The following is a 25,116-nucleotide window of genomic DNA, read 5'->3' as shown; positions in this document are numbered from 1 at the left end:
TGTTATAGATGTAAATATACATTTGCTCATGATGAATCAGCAGCTGGTGTCTCCAAACACACAGCAACACTGTGTCCATTGGTTTCTTTAGATTGAATCAGTAAAATGCTCCCCACCATACATTCCCTCGCCATCAGTGTGTGCTGCAGTGTGTGTGCGGCTCGTTCCTATCAGCTGAACCGCATGTGAACGTGCAGCTTTATGACAGAGCCCAATTAGAGCTGACACCCTCACCCTGACCCACTGTCCTTCATCCCTCTGCTCCACATCCTCTCATCCTCACTGAAGTGCATCCTGTTGGATGCTGGTAGAGCCTGAGGGACAACTTTAGCCTCTATTTACCAACCCGGGGGGACTCGCCCTGCTAAAAATACACAGTCACTGTACTGCAAAGGTGTTTTCACCTGTCAGAAAAGGGCTGGGGAGAGGGTACAGCAGCCATGAGGGGATTCAGCCGGGGTGATAATGCAGGAAATGATTCTATTGTTTGTGGCATGAGGATTAAGGTACCCAGAGTGCTCAGCTCTAATGGATTTGTTAGAGAGCAGGGTGTGTGGCAAATCTCAAAGAAAAACACATCTACAGTGAGGCTCAGCCCCTCCTTTTGAATCTGCACTGAGTGTGGATGTGCATCAGTTTTAATATCAGGAATCCTTCCTGCTGTGGATGCTGTCTGCGCTCACAACATCAGTATTCATCCCATGTTCACATTCATACATCAGGTCTCCATCGGTGTTACATGCTGCATGTTAATGTACTGTCACACTGGCTCCTGCTCTCTCAGACTGTCTCTGTGGAGCACATGGAAATGAAACCTTTAACACAGCGCCAATATGTCTTCTATTGTTCCAGTCTCTTCCTATTTCATTCATTTAACTGCTAATAATGCTGCTGTTCATTCAGCTTCACAATAGAGCTGAAAGACACAACATTATTTCTAAACTGTAGCTTTTTCTCATGTGATTTACAGAGTGAAAATGAAGAACAGCTGAAAGGGTACCGTCTGTCCACACTCCACAGGTTGCTCTAAACAGGATAAAACCACCTTACAGGTAAAATGTGAGCTGTCATTGAATGCCACATGTGGCAGCTAGGGGCACAAGTCGAGCCCTGAAGCCAGAGGGTGTCCTCCTCCACCAGCAGCATGCCATGGTGGAGCAGGGAGAGCGAAAACAAAGCCCAGCCGCGTGAGGAGGGAGAGGAGGGGGAGAGGAGCAGGACTCCCACCGCTCCGTGAGGCTGCATGCGAAACGCATTAGTGTGCACGCCGCGTTACTCCAACGTGTCAACACCCAACAGCACCTTCCCGTTGTCACTTTGCATGTTTAACAGACCCGTTATATTCCCCCTAAACAATGCAGACGTCTTTGAGTCCGCGCGTGTCCAAACAGCAGCACAACCACCACGTAACACGCCGCGTGGAGCCGCACCACCATTAGCGTCAATAACAACCACACAGAATAAACACAAGAGTTGTCAAACCTGCAGGTGTTGCTCCAAATATCCGCACTACCGGCACTTTCTTCACGCCGCTCTCCCTGAAGTCAGAATGGCACACGTCCAGGTCTTTGATGGGACTCGCCAGATAGAAGTCTGCGGTGACGATCCGCACGGAAAACATGACTGCCGCGTCCGTGAGAAGCGACCAAGCGACGGAAAAAAGCCAAAATAACTGCTGCAAGGAGTCTGTACGACAGGGGGACCTCGGTGAATGGCCACAGCCAGTCGAGGAGGTAGCTGTCACGACAGCAAAACAACGTCAAAGCAGAGGGAAAGCCCATGAAAAAACGCGAACAAAGCTCGGTGCCGCCTCCGCCGCCGTTAAGGTTCAGCTGCGGCAGCGGGGCTAAACTCGACGGCGGCGGGTAACTGTCGGACGTTTGGCAGCTGCCGGATCCATGCTGTGCTTGTAATTATGGCTGTCCCGTGATTTTAGGCTGTCCTCTCTTCTGTTTGTGTTTTCAGTCAGTGAGACGTTTCCTCGGCTTCCTGGTATGAGCGTTATCTTTCCATATCACGCCTCAGAACTAGTCCCAGCCAGTCCCGTTTTCTCAGACAGACAGCCCTCTGCTCTCAGCTCCTTCTTCCATAACAGGCTAACCCGCGACGGCTAACCTGCGAGGGAGGGAAGTTGACCGCGGTAACGAGAGCAGTACTTCCGGCCTTACTTTTCACAATAAAAGCCGCACCGGCACTGGGCTGCTGTGACAGAGGACAAAAACCGTTAAAATATTATAATACTGTCATTAAAAGAGCTCTGTTTACCAGTTTGAAATGAGTCTAGAGCTAATTTTCATATTTCGGTGCCAGGTTTACGTAGCTTTCTTGTAGGACGCTTACGCTCATGCCTGGCTTATACTCTCATAGTATAATGATAGCCTAGGGTTGAGTGGACGAAAAAAACTTAATCTTTTTTTTCGTTTCAGCACAATGAACTCACTGTAGTTATATCATGAGTTATATCCAATAATCTGACAATAATTTAGTACAAACATACCGGATCACGCGACATATTTTCAAAATAAAAGCCCACTGAATCCTCTTGTTACTGTAATTTTTTCGAGGTTTGCTCTGCTGAACGTTTGCTATTCGTTTTTTAACTGATAAATGTCTATCTTACTGTTACATGTCTGTTGTTTTAGAACCTTGTGTGGAACAGAGTGTGATCATACTATGCTCCTCACAGTAAAGAGGAATTCCCAGTGTTGATTGTTAGAGCACTATAGCCTACAGAGAGGGAAGGTATGACCTTAGAGGCCTATAACTTGCAGGGCCCCTGATAAAATATGACAACTTTTCTGGCAGTGCACTGGTGGGGCCCCATATCCCTGGCAGACTTTCACAGTGTTAACAACCTGTGCAAGGCTAACCTCATGAAGTGCAACCTAAACCACTAGGCCATCTGTGCTCCTTTATACAACTCTAATTAGTGTTTTGTTTTGTAATTTAAATCAACAAGATAAAATAATTTTGTTATCTTTTCTTTTTAAATGTGTTGTTCAGGTCTACAACTGTGACCTACGAGATATGACTGATGAGAAAGTTTCAGAGAATTTTTTCTGTCAGATACAGGCTTTGAAAAGAGAGCACTGTAGCACAGTAAGAAACATGCAGGAGAGCTTGACTTTGACTTCCAACAGTGTACTTGTTATTCCCATTCACAGCTGCAGCTGGAAAACAAAGGCAGAGCTGCAGCCTAAGAAAAAGGAATAATATAAAATGTCATGATTAAAAAAATTTAACATGTTAACTCAAGACCTTACAGCATGGCTGTGGTGTTAACAAAGATATTTTTGCCATAGAATATAATCAGCAGAAATGTAAAATAAATAAATAAGGTGTAATTACCAAAAGAGAAGAAAATATAAATCTTGAAAACTTTCCTGTGTGACATATATGCTTAATAATAAAAGCACGAAAATTAAATAAACCAAATTAATCAATAGTCACTGCTCTCGTCACCGATTGCCTTAATGGACTTTTATTTTGTAATTTAATGCCGGTTGAAAGTGAAACAGGAAACGGTGTCGATGAGCTGTATAAAATACTTGACAAATTTCTCCTCATGTTGCTGCAGCATTAAAACAAGTCCAGACACAGGTCAGAGAGCCGGGAAGCACCACCTGACATGAAAGTTAAAACACTTTCTGATTGGCTGGTCATGTTTCTGGTGATAGCGTAAAGAAGTTTGGCTACCGTCGGGTCAGAATTTAGTGAGAGTTTATCACTATCTCTGATTTTCCCCCTATTTTTAAAATGGACTGTGGTTGTCACCTTTTTAAAAAAGGTAAATCTGAGGTAGAACTGAACGCAGCAACCTACATTTATCATGCAGACTGGTGAGGAAGTTTCAGGTATATTAAAAAGAGTCAAAAAAAAGAAAAGAGTTTTGAACTTCAAAAGTAAAAAACAAACAAACAAAAAATCTTTTCCTTTTGGGGAATGAGTTTTTCCACAGAGGACACCAAATGCAATCCAAACTAAATGTTCAAGAATATCGAGTATTTTTAAATGTTAATGTTGGTCGAGTATTGTGTGTACATAAACACAAAATATTGCATTTTAAAATTTTCATTTCCGAGCCAACAAGATGGTAGATGCACAAAGACATAAGAATAAAGGTTTTATGAAATAATTAAAATAAATAAAACACCCATGGTTATCAGAGCCCATACAGATCCAGTAACTTAAATTATTGTGTCAGTCAGCCCACAGAGCTATATATCATCTGTTCCCTCTGTTAACTACCAAACACATTTCCTCTCATTCTAAACTGACTCTACAGTACATATCTCTGATCATTTCTAACCATTGTTTCACATTAGGGAAGCTGTTAGAGCCTTCAGATTTATCAGCATGAAAGTGTTCTGGTATGTGAACATGTTAAAACTTTTTCAAAGCATAAAAAATATTTTTCAAAAAGACCAAAGAGAGCATCACAACTGCAGCAGACAGTACACAGCTCCAGAGTTTATTAATGTTCACTGAGGGTGGCAGACTGATTAAATTAAACACCTGCATGGTTGGGAGTTGCATGTTTTTTTTGGTCATGTTGTCTAAGTGATTGTGTGAAGTCTGTTCTCTCTTTGACTGCTCCGTCAGTGTCTTTCCTCTGTGCCTCCTTCAGATCCCACAGAGCTGCTTCACTGACGCTGTGTGTCTTCTCGCCTCCCTCTCGTCTTGGGGCTGTTCAGTATTCTTCTCAGACACCTGTAATGGTCTCTTCACACAGAAAGCAGAGGTGGACGTGCTGAGCTCACTGCTTCCTGCTCCCTCACCCGTTACCCTCCCAAACAGCTGGATCAGTACAGTTCATACCAGGGACACTGCTCTCAGAGACGCCCAGCATGATGGAAGTCTTTCATTTGCATTTATCCTGATGTAGAGGCGCCCTGAGTGTGTGGAGTGTGTGCTGACCTTGAGTAACAGTGGGGCCTTGTTAATGAACCAATCAGCAGATGTCTGTGTCATTCACCAATAGCACGCCTGATATATATATATATATATATATATATATATATATATATATATATATATATATATATATATATACCATATTTAATGCACAGACCAGGCTTTTACCTTAAGTGCTCCTCAGCACACTGAGTGCAGACATTCTCCGTGCAGTGGCCTGCGCCAATCCAAACCAGAACAGTGACCAATCAACACACATCAACAGCGCACAGCTTTAAATGCATGGGTTCTTAACACGGTGAGCCTCACAGTAATCAAGATGATGGTGATAATAGATATAATGTTATTGTTGTTTTTAATGATAATAAAGCAGCAGCACCAGATGATGATGATCATGATGATTATAACAACAACAACAACAAAAAAAAACCCAAAAGTCAACGATGATGATATTTCATAATGATGGTGTTGTTGATGATAATGATTGTGGTGAAAATTATGAAAATAATTGTAAATGTTGTGATGATCATGAAAATTGTGGTGATGATGATAATGAGAAGATAAAGAATATGGTATAAGAGTTATGGAAAATGAAGCAGACAATGATGATGACGATTTTGTTGATGCCTACAACAACAACAACAAAAACAACCAAAAAGACGCTGATGATGATAATGGTGATGATTATAATGATGGTGTTTTATAATGATGGTGATGTTGTTGATAATTATGATAGTTGTGATAATGATGATGATGATAATGATGATGATGATGATGACAATGATGATGTTTATGAAGAGGACTGAAACAAAAAAATGACAACCAAAACAGGGAAAATGACGAGGGAAATAATGATGTTGTTTTTGACAATGATGATGATGTTGATGAGGATGACAATGATAATAGTGATGATGGTGATAAGGATGATAATGTAATGATGATTATCATGGTTCAAACAGTTATGGTGATGACGATGATGGTGATGATAATTATGTTCGTGATAACAGTGATGATAATGGTGATGATGATGGTGATGTTAATAAAGAAAGGGGGCAAGATGATAATGATAGTGCTGTTATCATGATCATGGTAATGATGTTGATGATTTTGGGGATGATTATGTTGATGATTATGATTATATTGATTGCACTGATGATAACGATGATAATGGTGATAATGGTGATGTTGACGTTGATGGTGATGTAGATGTTAATGATGATGTTGATGATAACATTGATTATGATAATGATTATGATGATGGTGTTGATAATGGTGATGATGATGATTTTGGTAATCATGATAAGGACAAGGAGGATGATGATAATGATAAAGATGAGGATGTTGATGATGATAATAGCAGCTCTAGTGTAAATGGGATGAGTTTTAGGGATGAGACAGTAGCCTCTGTCATTAGTCTATAGGACATATAAAAGACTGAGCTATGACAGGTCAGTGGGGTGATGAAGAACTTTTCTCTCATCACACATCACTGTGTCTCATTAACCCTGTTAGGCCACATCTAATTTATCTTTATCAATGCTGTCTCAATCCTCAAACAATACTTGAGTAGAGCTCACTCCTGTTGTCTGATTAAGTAATAAGAAGGAGCAGTTCTCAGTTTGTTTTTCAGGCAGGAGGTAGTTTAATGAGGGTCCAGGCTTTGTTTGGGGGTAACTCAGAGAGGGGTCTCTGCGACTCTCTAGATAAGGCTGAGTCCCGTCCAGGAACAATAGCAAACACTGGATTTATTGTCTCTGGCAGTGCTTGTGTTTACACTCAGCAGGCTCATGCAGGAGCTGATAAAAGCTTGGACATCAGCACACACTCCCTCTGATGAGAGCAAATCATGTTGGTGTCAGGTTTGGTAAACAGACTGACAGGGGAGAACCAGTCTGTGCTCACTGAGCGAGCTCACAGGAGGAGATCAGAGCTTGGAGCGCCTGCCTTATTAGGAGGTCAGAGTTTAACAGAGGGTCTCTTGTACCCTTTGCTGTGTCCGTGTGTCTCTCCTCACTGAATCACAGAAATAGGATTTATGTTCTTTAAATTCCAAGACACGGGCTGCTCAGTGGCACAACAGTTAGTGCTGCAGCCTCACAGCAAGGTCATCAATTCGATTCCCAGCTTGGCAGGTGGGCCCTTCTGTGTGAAGTTTGCATGTTCTCCCGTGCATGCGTGGGTTCTCCAGTTTCCTCCGACAGTCCAAAAACATGCTCACCAGGTTAATTGAACACTCTAACTTGTCGGTAGATGTGAGTGTGTGCAAAAGGTTGTCTGTCTATGTGTCAGCCCTGTGATTGACAGCTGGGATAGGCTCCAGTCACCCGCCAGCCTGAAGCGGATACGCGGTTTGGACAATGAATGAATGAATGAAATTCCAACACTACAAAAACATACAGTAACTCAGGATGGAAACTGAGTGATTGGTACGGTTTTTAAAGGGTGAATGTTGGGGATGTGCTGCCATCTTCTGGGCAGTTTTAGCCTTTACATAGAAATAGGCTACAGAACTAGATGTGCACAGTGTAAAGCCTGGATTATACACCTGAAATATTTACAGCCTTATTTATAGCCACAATTTATGAATGAACAAAAACAGTTATTTTTCAGGGTTATTTGAGAAAGTTAAATTTAAATTCATGTGGAACATCAATAATCTCAAATTTAAAAAACGAAAATACAAACATGAGGGATTTGGGAGTTTTAACCTGTTTCTGATTATCTGATATTTCGTGTTGAGGATGCTGGTTAAGTTTATAAAGACATAAAAAGGAAGAAAAAATTACTTTAAAAAAGATTGCTACCAGTCTTATAATGGGGACAGAAAGAATTGTAAAGGTAAAAAAAAAAAGTAACAAAAATATATTTAGTTTTTCCTAGCACCAAAAAGCATTTGAAGCTCACAACAGTACTGAACTCTGTGTCTGCCAGCCTCAAGCTACTGACTGACAGAAAGCTACTCTATGGACAAAGACAAATCCATTCAACAACTAGAATTTCCTTAATTTCCAGGAGGCTGAGACCCAAACTGAGCTAGACTATCAATAATCAATAATAATTACATAAAATCAATATGATGTTATTTTTAAATTCACCTGCTCTTCCCCAGTGAAATTGTGCTCCTTTGATTGGCAGTATAAAATTCATGATCTGGTATTGAAATCCAGTCCAGAGCAGCAAAATGGACCACAGCACAGTCAGAGTGAATCTTAATGATTTATTTACACACAAAAAAATAAAACTTTACATTGTATTCATATTCTGCTGGTTTACTCTAGGCTTTGGTTAAAACATGATTATTGTTCTGGTTTTAATCATTACAGAATAAGATGGAGCAGATTTAATCTTATGTACAGAGGGTCATGTTTTATTGTGTCATACAGCCTTAGTGCAAAGAACTAATCTGAGTCTGAAAACGTTCAACAGTCAGCTGAAACCAGGCTGATTAATCAAACCCAGATTAAAAGAGCTCCTCTGTGTTTCTGCACGGTCGGTCTCAGAGGGGACGTACGGTGAGGGTGAGGTCGGTTTTTTGCTGCGGGATGATGTAGCGCTCCTCTCTGAGCAGGCGCAGCAGCAGGTCGGTGGTGTCCCGGGGCCAGCGGAAAATCCTGGTGCACTGCAGCCAGTTAGGCACGTGTGCCTGAAACACACACACACACACACACACACACACACACACACACACACACACACACACACACACACACACACACACACACACACACACACACACACACAAGTTTTCAGAGCCAGAACTGAAGATGTATGGGTAATTCTTTTTTTTTTTTTTCCTTCTGAACATTTTATTGGGATGAGTCATAATTTGTTTTGTGTGTCACTTTGTATCAATTCATATTTAGTTAAGTTAAATCAGTAAAATTTTAAATACAAAAAACATTTTTGATATAATTTAATTCATTATATGGCTCGGCTTGTGTCACGTGACACTTACGTGCCACTGCAAGTGACGAGGGGACGGTTCTTTACGTTCGCACTGCCCTGAGAGCCGGAGGAGAAAAAAAAAGGAGCCAGAGGAGACGTGTAGGCTAATTTAAAAACGGATATCGCAATAGACATTAGGAATTTTTTCTGACCACCGCCAGACACTAAAACAGCTTCTGGTAGGACAGAGCAGCAACCTGAGGCACGAGCGACAGCCGAGCAGGAGAACCGTATTCCCGTGGAGGATGAGCTGGAGGAGCTAACAGGTGAGCCGCCGCCGCTAGCTAGCGGTAGCAGCAGGGCCGGAGCGGGAACAAGCCAATTATAGCCCCAATCTCAGTTGCAGCAAGCTCTCTCAAGCACAAAGCCATGGCCACAGTGACCCTCTGGATGATTTAGGTGAGGACAAGCCTGCTCAGATCATGTTGAAGAAGTTTCCCTCTCGCCTTTTCATAGATATTTATTTAAAGAGGCTGTGACATTATGATTGGTGTGGTTGCACAGGTGATTTTCATGTGCACATGAAGTGAAATTTGTGCTTGTCCCTGTAAAAATAGACCATATAGTACAGTATAGGTAAGTACAGTATGTATGCATATATGTATGTGCAGATCTGTGGGAAAATCAACACTGAAAAGTTCATCTTTCCCATATTTAAAAATGGATTGGGTTTTAGCTGTAAATAGTATCACATGTTAGCCAGGGTCAACAATGAGGTGAATTTTTTTTTTTATGAGGCTCTGGAGCACCCTTTTTCCCCTCACAGCTGTACTCAGACATTGTGAGGATCTGGTTAAACCTCTGTATCTGTTTAATAACTGATGAGTTTCCAAACATACTCAGTGGAGAAACAAAGCTAACAAAATAAAGAGGCACTGGTTTTCTACTGTTAGATTTGTGATTTATAATGCTGATACTATTTTCTATTTTAGATATTTTGAGAAGTAGGCCATAATTATAAAACTACAAGTCTTTTTTAACAGTCTTATTTACTTAAAATCTGGATTTTCCAATCAGGGGCTTGGAAACCATAAATGTCTGTAATTAGCATCAAGTTTGAGCCTGGACTTTGACACTGATAGAGGCTGTGAGGACTGTCTAGAAAAGTTAGTGTTTTCCAGGATAAAAACTCAGTTTCCCATGAGCACTTGCAATCACTGTTGCGAGGACATTACTCTTACAAGGCGTGTGTTTTTGAAAAAAAAAAATAATAATAATAATAATAACAGTATTTCTTTTTGTTCAAGACTTTTTGCTGGATACAAAGGTAAGGGAAACATATCTATTTGTAGTTACACAATGTTACTGTTTGAAACATGACAAGAAGCAAACTTTGTAAACTCAGTTTGTAGCGTAGTTTAGTTGTCGGCTATATAGCACTACTCACAGCCCAGTGCTGATGTGAATTCTGGTTATGCTCATCTACCAACTCCAACCTCACCAAGCAGAGCCAACATAACCTCATTCTTCATTTTATTGATAGACTCTCAAGTTTGAACAGACCACTGCAGAATAACTGCAACAACAAATCTCTGTACTCTCTGCTACACTTCATCAGCTCGCGTGATGTTGTCGTAGGGCCTTTGTGCTGAAAATCAGTCCTGTCCATCCCTACCACTTCCTGAAGAAAAGCATTTGGAAATAACCTACTGTGGCACTGATAATCTCATTTTAAATGGTGGTTTATGATCAGGCATTTATCTGGAAGAGAGACTTTTTCAAGATCACTGAGAAAGTTCTCACAGAACCTTTAATGAGAGGGATGTAGTTGGCCTTTGACTTTTTCTGTCCTGTTGTTTCTGGTGTGTGTCTAAGGTGTGTGTAAACTATGGACCATAAAGAAGTGTAACTCACTTTAGTGGCATTTGGAAACAACACAGGTACCAGTCTGAAGTTCAGGCAGCCCTGTCGGATAAACTCATTCTGGATCTGTGTGAAGAGGAACAGAGGATCAGTAACAAGTCACAGTTCATGAACCTAAAGAGATGCTGGACTGAGTTGAATAGCGAAAGATCCACAGAACCAAAGAACAGTGTTCCTCTGACTGTGTGTGGCCAGAGTAGATTCTGTTTACCACACACACACACACACACACACACACACACACACACACACACACACACACACACACACACGGGCTTGGATGTTCATTAGGCCTGCAAGGAAGCCTATGACAAGCTACCAACCATCAAAATTCAGGAATTATGTCTTTTGCTGCATGAATAAATAACTGTTAGAGCCATACCCAGCTCCAACTTGTTTGTATTTTTGGTTGTTCACTGGTTAATGAGCAGAGTAATAAAAGTGTGCAGGTGTGACCTCACATTCACATTAAAAGCTTTTTTTTTTTTTTGCTGCCTCCTTCACAGTAATGCTCCCGTGGTCCTCTGCTCACTTGATAACACTGTTTTGCACCTGTGACACACCTGTGACACCAGGGGACATTGAGATTGATTGAGGGGACCATTTTCACACTCCTTTCAGAAGTAGGAGGAGGGAGTGTGATTCTGTCAGTCCACCAGAGGGGGGCAGTACTTCACTGATCACTGTACGTACAGCTGTAGGTGCCCTCACCTGGTTGTGAATGTACTTTGTGTGCAGCCCATGCTCGTCCTCTCCGTGTCCCTCCACATCCTCCTTGTACCGGGGGCTGATGACCACAATGATGAGCACAGATTTCTGTGGAGGGAAAGCATCTGTCAGCTCAGCAGGGGGACTCAGACTCTTCACTGATGTATCATCTTAAAAACTTTGACAAAAGACTCACATCGTTCAGATATCTGTCCATCCATTTGGTGATGGACATCTTTTGGATTGTATCATCAAAAATGTCGATCTAACCCAGATACAGAGAAATGATTTCAGAGTTTGACAGGTGAGGTCACTGAGAATAAGAGGTGATGGAGACAGATCAGGACTTACTGCTGGTCTGAAGCCCTGATCTGTCAGAAATTTGACGAACGGAAAGATCTCCTCTGCTACGTCCACAGAGTATGTGATGAAAACATTTCCTGTGGACAGAGAGTCAGTAAAACCCAACCTGTAACTGTATGATAAATAAACCGATGTCTTTCTACGTGTGCCTTAAAAATTTCCCATATGTTCAGTTCTGTTGGCTTTTGGGGGCTAAAGCTCTTAAACGAGCAGTGATGGTTGCCTGTTACACTGCAAAAACTGAAATTTAATAAAGTGTTTTTATCTTATTTTAAGTAAAAATTGTCCTATTTTACTGGATATTTGCCACATTCAACTTATCAGTACAGAAAAATATCTTGTTTTAAGTTATTTAAAGACAAAAACGAGGTCTGGATTGCTTGTAACAAGCAAAAAAAAAAAAAATCTGCCAATGGAACAAGAAAAATTCGCTAGAAAATTTGCCTAAAACTATAATAATGTCTGAATCCGAGTAATTTTTCTCTTGTTTCATTTGCAGATATTTTTAACTTGTTACAAGAAATTCAGACCTCATTTATGTTTTAAAGCAACTTAAAAAAAGACATTTTTCTGGACTATTCAGATGAATGTGGCTCATATTAGATCTAAAAAGACATTTTCTACTGAAAATAAGACAAAAAACAAAACAAAAACAACATCTTGTCAAGATTTCATTTTTTCCATTGCATGTTTCAGGATAAACTGTCATAGCTGTGTATTTCTGAAATATGGTTTTATTTCTGACTTAAAGATGAAATATGTCCCTTCTAGGGGAAAGAACATCACTGCTTTATCATTTTGACTCACGGCTCTCCTCAGGTAGGCTGATGACCTTCCTGATCTCCCCCGTGGCTGGACCTGGACCCGGCTGGAAGAAGCTCTCTACGCCCACCTCGTGCACTGCGTCTCTCAGAGGGGCTGCAGAGCGCGGCACAGACCCACGGAGTCTTGGTTGGTTCCTGTGGAGGGATATATCATTAAGTTTGAGTGTGAAAAACATGGCGTGATGATAATAATAGCATGGAAATCTTCCTTTACCCTGCTGGCTGGAGGTGTTGATGCTGCTGGCGTGGATCTGCTGGGTTACCAGGCCTGTTATAGAAATCATTTTTATAATAGTGATGGGGTAGATTGGCTTGAGGGCAGCAGGCACACCTTCCCTGGACTATGTTTGGGCCTGCAGAGAGACATGAACACTGTGATGAGTGACGCTGCACAGGGCTGGGGGAGGACTTTCAATTCCTGATTTCTCACAGATGTTGCAATGATGATGGGAAACATAATGAATCAGTGTTCCAGCTCAGGCCTACACACTACTGTTTGTCCTGCATGTATCAGCTTGAGACAGAGATTTCTGAATCTATCCTCCTGGTATTTGTAGACTGATTATTCCTGCAGGCAATTTTAGTAAATGTGGTGAATTTAATTTCGGTGAAATGTGTCAATGAATATCCTATAATTACTAATTATAACCCACTGCTAATGACACTAGCTATTACATAATTAGCATAGCCCCCTTAAAGTCCCCGCTGAGACCTACACTAGTGAAATGATTGAGGTTTAACAGCTCATTAAGAGAGCGTGACCTACCTGTTCAACAGCAGGTAAAACTTCAGATCTGACTGGTATTGATAAGAACTGAGAATTTATGGCCCGTCTAGTGGCTGTGTTAGGTTGTACTTTGGATGGGATAATAGGAGACACAGCTACAGGGTTGGGAAAGGTGATCAACAGCAGGAGTGACTGAAGCCGTCATTCTCCTGACGGCCAGCAGGGGGTAACTGGTTGCAAAAGATCTGTTTGCATAAAATTGACAGAAGGAATGGCTCTCTGCTAACCTGTTCTTTTTCTCCACCTGATTTCCCTGATATGTAATATTAAGGTCTCATCAGTTCAACAGTATTGATAAATTAAGGAAAAATAAATATGATCCAAATGATCAAAAAGTCAAAGTCCATATATTTGACGCACTCCAGGAAGAGAGGAAATCTAACCGCTGATTGTCTTTAGTGACACAGCATCAAGCAGGTTTGTGTCTCAGTCTTAGCTGATCCAGAGCTGCTCATCATACAGATATCTGTTTATAGAGAGAAATAAATCCTCCTCAGATAACTGACCATGGGAGTCATTACGATGAGTTGTATATCTCCTGTTTTTGCTCTCCATACAAACTGTTTGGCTGATAGGTTGTCTTCACAACATTTTCATATACTGACCCTTTAACTGAATCCAGTGGCGGCTGCTGGTCAGTCAAGGAGGGGAAGCTAATTTTTTTCCAGCCTACATCATAAATTTGTTTATTTATTTAAACGTAAATTCTACCCTCCGTTCCTTTTCAAGAAAATGATCTGTGACCCAGTCATACCAATCAGGTGTTTTTTCCAGGGTTCTCTCAATGCTCATTGTTTTTAAGAAAGGTAAACTCGCCGGGGATTGATAAAGCCTCCGGATCAGTCCAGAACAACTGAGAAGATGCTCCAGTGGAGGATTAAACTTCAAGATCTCTGACTGGCTCATTTCACTGTCAATCCAAAAGGGATTTGGCCTCAGACAGATCATCCAATCATCATGCAGAAGCCCAGCGTCCAGGCCAGCCTACTGCCTCATAGACCCCCAGAGACGCTGAGTGTCCGATGGGCGGGACAAAGCCCAGCGTTTATCCAATGACCGTCCAGTTTTCACAGTGGAACAACCCACTCACAACCCATTCTACGCTTCCCCACTGAAGTCAGATGACGCTGAGCGTCCAACTGTGTTAATGCGCTGAGATGCTGCGGGGATGAATGAGAAGGAGGTCGAGCTAATTACCTGTGATAAGTTGCTGATTCTGAACAAAAGATGAAGGAATTCTAGCGCATATTTTGGCAATGAAATGTACACACAGCAGTACATATCACCACTTTTTTGGGGACATTTTAGGGGAAACTGAGCTTCCCTTGCAGTCTTAGAGCAATCGCCACCGACTGTATCTTGGTGAAAAGTTTGTCGTAATGCATCAATGAACTTGTGCCCATTCATTTGCTTTCTGTCTCAGTAGAGGGTTTATTTTAGGGATAGGTATTGATAAGATTTTATTGATAACAGTGCCCTTATTCTGCTTATTGACCCTATTCTTTATTCATTCGCTTATCAAATCCTCCTGTAAATATATTGTGCACAAACAGTCCACCTTACAGGTTTTTTTGTGTCAACAACATTTAATTGAGTTTATAATTAAATAAACATGAAACTGATCAATGGATCTGGATATTTTTGGATGCAAATAGATAAAAATAAGAACAATTAGCATGTCATGTGACATGAAAGTATTAAGATCAATTTTATTGACTGGAATAAGCCATCTAGTATCTCAAAGTGGTTACAACAATAAGCTATGGAACCTTACAGTAGTAAGTGAAGTCAGCCATCAGCCTACACAAACCTTTTCTTCTACTTTCCTGTTCCTGTTCTAACATTAAGAGTTTACAGTATTTTTTACAAAACATAATTGTAAAATGTTTCTTTGATGAAAGATTAATTTCTGTTGTAAATCTGAAGTTAAACTTATATATGGTAACCGCTAGTATATCAATGCAATGTCCCATATATATTAGCATCAAGCCAGCACTATTTCTTTTATATTGTTTTGGTACATTAGGAGATGAGTGACATGTTGAATGTACTGAACAGGAATCTTGTATGAGAGATTAATGCACTTCTCTTGCTGTTCAATGCTTTTTGAGTAAAACCCCAAGCAGAAAATCCTGAATCAGAGTTTACTTGGGAAAATGTTATCCATCTGCTGAGGTAAGATAGCTGGGGAGAATGGTCAAAGTAACAGGTGGGTGGGTCCGGCAGGTCCAACATAATGTAAAGGATTAGCAAAAAGGTAAATAATGAACCATTTCTTTTTTAATAGATTATTAACAGGGACTGTTTTTTTTTATACCCAACCCTAGTTTATTTCCCCTGACTTGTGCAATAATTGACCTTTGTCCAAGCTGCGCCCCCTCCACTCACAGACAAACAATAAACATTCAGTGACAGGCGCCATGGTAGGCGACATTTCACAGGATGCTATTGATGATTTTTGGAGACAGAAAGATCACGTATTATCTAGAAGTCACTAAAAGGGTCTAAACTAGACAAGGGAGGGGTGTATTAATCATTTTATTGTTCAGAGGGTCAATACAAAGCTTCAGTTACAAGCCAAAATTTACAGATCCCCACTTTATGAAACGTGATAAACCGCATCTTGCTGCCATCACTATCTTAGACAACAAGATAGAGGATCAGCATTGGTCATGAGAAAAATATAACGTCCTTTTTTACCATCTTTACAAAGAGTGCATCTCTGTTAGTTTGGTGCTACAGTATTTACACTGAATCGTTCAGCCAACTTTTGTTACCTCGGCTATTACAAGTAAGCTAATAAAGCTAAGCTCCAGAAGCTAACATCAGTTTAACTAGAGCCCTTTGGAGAACAGCTAGCAATGATGTACAATTACCAAAGTACAAAAACTAGAACAAAACAGGCCAATGAACTCCCAACATACAAAGAGACACAATGAACAACGTAGCTATGAGCTAATGGTAGGCTAACTCTGGCTAAGACCGAACGAAAACCAACTCTCTGCAATGTATTTCAATGGGCGTACAGGCAGAGAATGTACGAGTAGATAGGAAAGCTATATTGCACTGTGATTGGCTCCTTGAATTTGTGGGTGGGACTTAGCCATAGGTCAATTGGTATTGAACTGATTTTGCAATAATGCCATAGTGACCCTCTAAATACGTTATCATAAACTGACAGGAAGATGTGCAGTCAATATTATTCATCTTTCCTGTGTTTTTGAGTGATTAGAGGAGATCCTGAGCAGTCAACATATATTCCTAATATGACCTCAGGCACACATTGACTGTGTACAAAGATGGGCGTTGCTGTCTACTACCCCTTTAACTGTACTATAGTGATGCTAAAGCAGCAACAGAGGTTATGCCCTTTACACTAGCTGAGACACACATATCCCCATGTGTCTGGATTGTTGGTCCAGGTACATATGGCAAATTAAACAAATGAATAAAACAAAAAACACAAATCAAAACATTGAATCTTTGATATTAAACAGCACAGATTATTCAAGTTCAATCTACAGGAGGATTAAATTTAATGCATTTAATGCAGACATTCATGGTTAAACAAATAATGTAATGACTCTGGAGTAAGTGTTACTGGGCTGGATGCAAACTCAGTCGTCTCTTTCTTAAGTCCGACTCAGCTACTACTCTGACTTGAACTTATAACATTTGCATCAAGTCTAACTTAGGATGCATATATCTTTTTCCAATCTAAATAATCACAGAGTGGCAAATTGACAACTTTTTTTTTTTAAATTATTTTTTCCTCTCCAATGAAAACACTCTAAGTTTTTGGTTTCACTTTAGAGGGATTGACATGTCAACCACCTATTTACACAGTTTATGATAGCAACATACACTTGATTATTCACGTTTGTAGTGGTGTGTAAAACTGACCAGGTAGATGTGCTTCTGGGTGTCGTGGTGCAGGGTAACATCCTGCAGGGTGTCGTGCTGCAGGGTGACGTGCTGCAGGGTGTTGTCCTGCTGAAGGGTGTCGTGGTGCAGGATGACGTGCTGCAGGATGTTGTCCTGCAGGGTAATGTCCTGCAGGGTAACCTGCTGGGATGTAGTTGGTACCATTAGCATCAGAGATGAGAGGGAGAGGGGGCTCCAAACTCTCTGGCTCCATGGAGCAAACCCGAGACTGGTGTGAAGTGTGTGAAAAGCCCCTCCTGTGGTTTTCCGTGAATTCCTGCTCATACAGCACAGCCTGCTCCCTGAGACCACCCAGCCAGACCTCTGCAGGCTGGGGGGACTTCATGTGGCCTGCTTGTGCAGGGAGAAAGAAGCGTGGTGTGGGGGCAGCATGCAGAAGCTGACTCTCAGGTGGTCTCCCCTTGCTGACAGCAGGCGCTGCTTCCTCCTCCTCACAGTCATGCTCCCGTGGCCCTCTGCTGGTCTCTGCATCCTCTCTGCACTGTCTGCATGGTGGAAAAAAGGCCAGGTCCAGACTGGAGGGTGTCATGCTCTCATCCATTTCCACAGGGACACTCATGTGAGGGCAGGGCCCTGACAACAAGAAAAACAGAGGAAAACAGGTCTGAGCTTCACTCTGATGCTAAGATTCACAGCTGCTGTGAGCCTGAGAAGGTTTCGTTTCATACCTTTGAAAGAGTCCATTTTGTCAGCAAGGATAAGAGTCTCCTGGGAGGTGAAAATGAAAGCACAGCTGAATTTCACAGAGCACAACACAACACAGAGACACACCGAGCCTCAGACTGAACAGGCTGACAGACGAGTGCAGCTTCAGCTGAGATTGAATCAATAAAAACTAAACTCTTTAAAAGTGATCTTCAAACAGAAAAGAGTCACAATCATTGATAGCTCTGAGTTACGCGTCTTTCTTCCTCTCTGGATGGGTGTGTAACTTTAGACGTGCTTACTGTAACACATCAACTTTAGCAACACAAACTAGAACAAAGGTCAATTCCCGATCTAAAGGTATGCCAGGTATTTATTCTTTAACAACAAATAACACTGATATAACCTCAGAAGTCTCTCTTTTCTTTTTTACTTTCTACAGATTCATGTTGAAGACAAAGGCAGTGCTGTACTCACTGTACTCCCACTCTTCCCCTCCTTGGACCTGCGTTTCTCTCAGAAACAGCTCAGACCTGTTCTGAGGCAAACAGGAAGTATTCCTGCGATGCAAAGTAGGAACATCATGTGACCTATTTATGCAAAATACAGGTTATTGAGACTGAGAGTGTCAGTCATTCAGGGTTAGCTGTTTGTAAGGTTTGCAGGGCTCATTTACACCTGAACAACAGGAAAGAAGAGATGATGATCTCTGAGTGAGAAATTGAAAAGGAATTCCTGTGTTAGGTAAGTAAATGTGCAGGGAGGGCACTTGGGACATTTACTAATATTGTAATTTTAAACATTTTGGCATGTTTCATCATAATTGTCTGTGAGGTGTAAAACCTTCAGTGGTCTCTTCAGTGTTAAATTTTTCTGAAAGCCTTCATCTCAACCATTTGACATAGGATGATTCCTCATCTACAAAAACAGCTGTTAGTTATTTATTGAATCCATCACACTTCCTTGAATCTCTGTTTTCTCAGGTTTGTTTGTGTGACTTTTTTTCACATAACGAATAAAAAACAAACAACAGACCAGAGGCAGTAGACTAGAGTATCCCCTGTTCAGTGAAGTGAAAGTTTACTTTGTAAAAAAAAGAGGTCAGGGGCACCATATAAAGCAATGATTACAGCTGTTTTTTTCAAATAAATATAGAATAGTTATATCTTTCTCATCACGTGTATACTGAAAAAACTTCAAACTCAGTGAGTATTCTTATCATATTTCCTGAAGCAGTGTTGGGAATATTTAGTTTATAGGGAGTTCTGTACTGAGGGTATAAAAGCGCCCTCTGCTGGGGCCCTGAAGGCCTAAGGGGGTGAACTGTATGATGAGGAGACTTGTTAACAATTCTGCTTCTACAAATAATGATAAGTTTGAATAATAAGAAATGTTTTATATCTGTGTCAAATGTCTTACAGATGAGTAAATTTGATCTCACTGTGTCATAACAGTTTCTTAAAGGTCCCATATTATGCAAAAATCACTTTATTAAGTCTTTTAGTGAAATTTGTGGGTCTTTGGATTTCCTCCCAGCCGATAAAATGTGATATTTAATGGCAAAACCTGATCTTAGTGTTGCTTGTGAATGTAAAATCCTGATCTAAAACAAGCTGTTTGGATTTTTGGGATTTACACAACATCAGTGATTCCCTTTTTTGACCAATCAGGAGGAAGTCGGACCTGATTGGTCCACCGTAGCGGATACCCCTGAACCCCCTCCCTGCTGCTCTGCTCTGTTGTTGGCTGCAAACAGCCACTTAGTTCCATGCTCAAGCTTCCCATCTTGGAAGAAGACAAGACTAAGTGTCTAGAGTTCATTTATCAAGGAAATGTTCCAGCTACACTCAGTAAAACTGTGCATGTGTGTGCTAGTCACTTCACGGCTGACTGTTTTTCCAACTTTGGACAGTACAACAGAGGGCTAGCGAATAGACTGGTCCTGAATCCAGGCACATTACCAACCATCCACCAACAAACCTCGGACCCTGGAAATGTGAGTATTTTAAATGCTGTGTGCTGTGGAGCAGCTGCAAGAGCTTTTCCTCGGTGTCCTCCCTGTCTCTGTGTTAGCTTCAGGATGCTAACTTTGGCTGAGGTTAGCCTGTTGTTTTAGCCTGTAATGTTACGGTAAACAAGCTTCCCTGTTTTCTAAACATTGTGCACTCGGAGCTCGTGGCGCCGCTCTCTGTGACGCGGAAGAGCGGGGCGGTATCAGCAGTGGCTCATTTACATATGAAGGTCACGCCCACTAAATCAGAGCGTTCTGAACAGAGGGGCTTTGAGAGCCTGGAAACAATGCTACTGTGCTTGATTTATTGGCTTTTTGGACCAAAACATGTTACTACCATTTCATGAAGACATCAATGATCCATATTAAACTGCAGAAAAGGAGCATAATATGGGACCTCTTAGCTTCTCTAGTCAATGTTAGCTTCATATTAATCAAAGGGGCAACATCTGGTTTGGATAAAAGTTGCTGTTCATTGGCTGCAGAAAGACCAGGAGTCACATCCACAGCCAGCCATAAAAACTGACTTTTACAGCATTAAAAAGCATATTTACAGCCTGGTTCGAAAAATGGCTTGGGTCTTCTTATACAGTCTATGATATTAATGCTTTCTTTCTTTGTTTTAGTGATTCCTAAAGGTGACATTACAGACACATCCGAGGAAGGTAATGTTTCTGTGTTATTACCAAAAGACGCAGCATGTTGGTGATAAGAAGAGTTTTGATGAGTTTCCTTTTCAGGTTTGGAAATGTTAAATAAACTAAAGATGGACCAAAAGGACACCAATGAGCCACAGGAGGAACTGGCTGAAGCCAACCACCAGGGGTGAGCCCACTCTGTCCTGTTGCCTCCAAAGTGTGCAGTTAAATCTGTGAAGATACACCGACACTCAAGCCTCTGAAGGTCTACCCATGAAACCTTGTCTCCTGGGCTGTTTAACCATGATGTATCAAGAAAATGATCCAAAGATAAGGCAGGATTTTTTTTTAGGTCATCTTTCACTAGTACACGCTATGTCAAAATATATACAAACAGTGATAAAATACCATGTTGAGACTGTTTTTTTTATTGCAGATATGAACAAGTGTTAAGAATTTGTAGAATAGTCTACTATTTGTGATCTTTACCTTCAAAAAAGACTAGATCTTTAATGACAAAACCTCCATAGCTAAACATTTATGAAGACATTTTATAACTGTATAATAGATTTCTCAAGAGTTATTGTCCATTGTCCTGTTCTTTACTTGAACCAGCTGTAGGATGAAAAAGTCAGTAGGACATTTTGTTATCACAATCTTAAAAGAAATACACATATATGTCCAACCTAGGATCTTAAGTCTTGGAGAGACTCAGCTCAGCTGGATGCTTTCCCACAGTCCCGCAGCTTTCCCTTTTTCTACTTCTTCATTGTCCTCAGTTTATCAGTGGAGTTAGTACATGGTGGTTGCTAGGTATAGAAGATGAGGTGACCACCTAAAAACAAACTCATTTACTGAATCTGATGGCAACAGCAGAACTCAAGGATATCAAACAGTCACAGTACCAAAGGTGTGACCCAATGAGGAATTACTATTTCCAAAGTCTGATTTTTGTCTATTCCCCCAGATCCAGTTACTCTGTCTGTTTGAGGTTGGTTAACACCACTGAGCGGTTGTTGCTGGACGCTACAGTCTTATGATCCACCACAGAGAAGACTTTCATGGTGGTGTGAGTGAGCACTGAGCCCAACTCACGGGCCTTCTCCTTGCACGTCACCACCTGGACCAGCTCCCGCCTGAAGCGTCGGCTGACCATACAATAGAGCAGGAAGTTGGTGGTGGAGTTGAGGTTCTGCAGCATGTTGGCCAGGTCTCCGGCCACGTTGATAGGGATGCTGTAGTCGTTCCTGTCAAAGTTCTCTGTGTTGTACTTAGTCCTCAGGATGCAGTACGTGACAAAGCGAGGGAGGCTGAGCACAACGAAGGTCACAGAGACGGTTCCCAACAGCAGGATGGTCCTCCTCAACATGCCTCTGGTGCTCCTCCCATGTATGACGCGGCGCTCCTCCTTGGTGAAGAGGTTGCTTGCACGGCACAGATGGTACCCAATTAGGTAGTTGAAGATGATGACCAGTGCTATGGGTACTCCACCTGAGAGGAAGGTGGTTATCCACACGATGATGGTAGTGTAGGTTTGATCGCGGTAATGACACCTTGGCAGAGTCATGTTCACCCCGTCTACGGTCAGGTTCATAGGTGAGACAAAGTTGATCCAGCCCAGGGGTACTGAGGCAAGGTGTGACACCAAGACAACAGCCACACAGGTCAGCCTGGTGACCCGAGCCTGGGAGAAGTGCTGCTTGGCTGCTGTGCTGCGCAAAACCAGGTATCTCTCAATGGTGAACACCACAACGATCCAGGAGGAGCTGTAGAGCGATCCATACTGCAGGAACCCCAGGATGCCACACATGGGGTGGGAATGCCAGAAGGGCTGCAGTAACCAGAAGGTAAGAGTGAGGTCAACCAGGATCACCCACACTAGGTAGAAGGTGTCAACAATGGCCAGACAGCTCAGGTAGATGATGGCAGTGTCGGACATCCCACATTTACGGAAACAGATCATGTAGAAAGTGAAGAGGTTGGCTGGAAGACAGACACGCAGAGGGGTAAGAGTCAGTGTGGTTTAATGTTGTACCTGTGAATCTGGGTATCAGACAATTGTGCAAGTCCCAAGTGAGTAGTGGGTCATTTGGTCCAAATCTCAAGCAAGTCTCAATTTTTTTCTGTTGTGGGCAAGTCATGTCGAGTCAAGTCACCAGGTTGTTGAGTCGAGTCAATGGTTATATCTCAGGTTTATATCTTGAACAGAGAAATTTATCTTCCCAAAGCAAATGTCAAAAAATACATGTAGAATAGTCTGCAACTCTGCATTATAATAATGTGTAATTTATCATCAGGCACAGGTTTAGCTGCCTATGGTGCCTGGCCATGTGCATTTATTTTGCTGGCATAGGGTCCTTTATCACCTTCCAAATGAATAACAGAGTGGACTAAATGTAGTTATAGCCAGAGGAAAAACTTATCAGAGGCTAAATGAGAAGGAATAAATGTTTTGTGTGGGAGTTATTTACTCTGCTGACGAGTCACGACTGGATGTCTGTTATGAAAAGTGATAAAATGTTGGAAGACGGAGGCTTGCTACCATGGATGGATATTATTTATGCAGTCACAGAGGCTACAGTAGCCCGAATCAACGTTTGCTACAGTGGTGAGTGGAATTGTTTTGTCTTATTGTTAGCAACAATGTTCAAAACATGATCGACAAACATATCACCAACACACACACATGCACACGCTCACAAACTTCTGATAGTTTTAGCTTGGTTTCACTTCCTTGGCTTCGTCTGCAGTCTTTAAATGGCAGATAAAGTTGGACGCTGTTTTCAGTTTATTTAAGTGTTGCATATCTTGCATTGCGCATTCCTCCTTTTTCCAGTCGAGTGGTAGTTTTTAAACGCAAACTGCTCTACTTTTGGAGCAGCAGAACTGGCTACAGGCTCACGGGCAGTCACCATTATTAATTAACGACCACACTGTGTTGTTTGTGCTCATTGGCTGCTTGCATGCTTGTAATCTTGCTACACACCTGTCTCTAGTCAATCAATCCATCAATCAATGAAAGTGTAAACCTATAGCATGGCGAATATGCTGCAAGTCATTGGACTCAGCTTGTCTCAGATCGAGTCAACTCTGAGGTCATTGTCTTTCAATTCGAGTCGAGTCTCAAGTTTTTTACCCTTGAGTCAAGTCAAGTTGAGTCAAGTTGCAATTAGTCAAATTTGCGACTTGAGTCCGACTTGAGTTGAGTCTCTATGACTCATGTCCAGTTGTCTGGTGGGTATCACCTCAAATTATAAACAGAGGACAAAAGACAATGCTGGCGACTTGAAGTCATGAGGCAAGTAGAAATGTTATTGTCTCTTGGTAAGTCATGGTCATGCAGTCATGGTTTCAGTGAAACACAGTGTCCAGCAGCGATCAACCAACACTAATATCATTAGTTACAGGTAAACAAACACCTGGTCATCGACTGTTCTAATAAAACCTGCTCAGGCATGAAGAGTCACGGACCAAACATGAAGGGGACCTACGGACCTGGAATTCCCATGATGCAAAGCAGGGGGTAGTAGATTTTCTGCACAGTGACAAGGGCAGTGACGCTGGCTCCCTCCATGGTTCACCCCGTCAGGCTGCAGCTCACATGCTAATAACTGCAACAGAGCCATTAGAGAGAGAAAGAGAAAAGGCTTCAGAGGACAAACACAGCAGGTGACACTCACAGGTGAAAGCTCTTTACTGCTCAGAGAGGTTCAGGTGCACACACTTTGAAGTGCTAGAGAGGTGCACATGGGTTAAGTTGTGGTCAAACAGAGTTAACCAAAATTATATTTTATACAAAAACCACAGAACAACCCAGAGTCTAATCAGGTTTGATGATCTACATTTGTTTCATTTTGGTTTAAAATGATTTGAGAGAGAGCATCATTATACCTGTCAAGATTTTTCTGTAACTGTCTTAGTTAAAACTTGTGCACAGAGACCAGACAGACTATAATATGTTTTTTAAAAAAGACAACAGTAGCTATGGATCAGTGATTCTCACATTTCAAAAAGCTCTCACGTAAGAATAAGAGAGGAGATAAGTCCCCAAATCACCCTTAGTTATTTCTCATATACATTTCTACCATTGATCATGTCCTACAGTTAGACCATGACAGTCTGTAACAACCTTTTGCTATCTTTATCACACAGATCCCTGAAGCCTTTTTCTCAAGCTTCTTTGACAAAAGTAACAGTTGTAATGATTTTGGCGCCCCCTGTGGACATAATGGTGCAACAGATTTTGAATATGGAGTTAGTGCAGCTTTTGTGTTTTGTGCCCTGGATACAAAATGTATATATGTCGTTATTAGTTTGCTCTTAACATTGTAACTCACTAAATGGGGCAAAGGTCTGTACTCATGGGGAGTTGCGATAAGATCAGACTCCTTGTCTTGTCTTGATGTTGGGTTTTTGTTAAAACTATAATCTTTCATGAACAGATCAGACCTGTTAATGATTTTGGAAAGCATC

The 25,116-nt window shown here is 41.5% G+C and overlaps 3 protein-coding genes across 5 annotated transcripts in view; all 3 read right to left on the bottom strand.

Moving 5' to 3' along the window:
• Positions 1 to 2,129, bottom strand: part of rev3l (REV3 like, DNA directed polymerase zeta catalytic subunit) — an 85,147-nt gene extending 83,018 nt beyond the window's left edge. For all 3 annotated transcript variants that reach the window (XM_074685885.1, XM_074685886.1, XM_074685887.1), the window contains exon 1: positions 1,483 to 2,129. In XM_074685885.1, coding sequence (XP_074541986.1) covers positions 1,483 to 1,621 — 139 coding nt within the window. In that variant the 5' untranslated portion in view covers positions 1,622 to 2,129. The remainder of the gene's footprint in view (positions 1 to 1,482) is intronic.
• A 6,263-nt stretch (positions 2,130 to 8,392) lies between these two features.
• On the bottom strand, positions 8,393 to 18,052 carry LOC141802304 (uncharacterized). The gene is made up of 9 exons (XM_074685841.1): positions 18,018 to 18,052; positions 17,308 to 17,922; positions 12,832 to 12,970; positions 12,601 to 12,752; positions 11,782 to 11,870; positions 11,627 to 11,695; positions 11,434 to 11,538; positions 10,714 to 10,788; positions 8,393 to 8,557 (listed from the first exon to the last, which is right to left on the bottom strand). Exons 1-9 carry the CDS (start codon positions 18,031 to 18,033, stop codon positions 8,411 to 8,413), a joined length of 1,407 nt encoding a protein of 468 aa, XP_074541942.1. The 5' UTR covers positions 18,034 to 18,052; the 3' UTR covers positions 8,393 to 8,410.
• Positions 18,053 to 21,616: 3,564 nt separating this feature from the next.
• On the bottom strand, positions 21,617 to 24,217 carry LOC141801530 (putative G-protein coupled receptor 139). The gene is made up of 2 exons (XM_074684578.1): positions 24,139 to 24,217; positions 21,617 to 22,626 (listed from the first exon to the last, which is right to left on the bottom strand). Exons 1-2 carry the CDS (start codon positions 24,215 to 24,217, stop codon positions 21,617 to 21,619), a joined length of 1,089 nt encoding a protein of 362 aa, XP_074540679.1.
• Positions 24,218 to 25,116: the final 899 nt, after the last annotated feature.

Source organism: Halichoeres trimaculatus, unplaced genomic scaffold (assembly GCF_033239565.1).
Source record: "Halichoeres trimaculatus isolate MK-OKI-2021-1 unplaced genomic scaffold, fHalTri1.1 fHalTri1_scaffold_13, whole genome shotgun sequence".
NCBI lineage: Eukaryota > Metazoa > Chordata > Actinopteri > Labriformes > Labridae > Halichoeres > Halichoeres trimaculatus.
Note: the sequence above shows the minus strand (reverse complement) of the source record. Positions and strands in the feature narration are given on the sequence as shown.

Bases quoted from the DNA above. Each gene is read 5' to 3' on its own strand.
- LOC141802304 (XM_074685841.1), bottom strand. The intron at 12,753-12,831 runs GTAAAGGAAGAT...ATCCCTCCACAG, and splicing joins CAACACCTCCAGCCAGCAGG to GAACCAACCAAGACTCCGTG. The intron at 11,696-11,781 runs GTAAGTCCTGAT...TATCTGGGTTAG, and splicing joins ATCAGGGCTTCAGACCAGCA to ATCGACATTTTTGATGATAC.
- LOC141801530 (XM_074684578.1), bottom strand. From the start codon at position 24,217: ATGGAGGGAGCCAGCGTCACTGCCCTTGTCACTGTGCAGAAAATCTAC. The intron at 22,627-24,138 runs GTCCGTAGGTCC...TCTGTCTTCCAG, and splicing joins TTGCATCATGGGAATTCCAG to CCAACCTCTTCACTTTCTAC.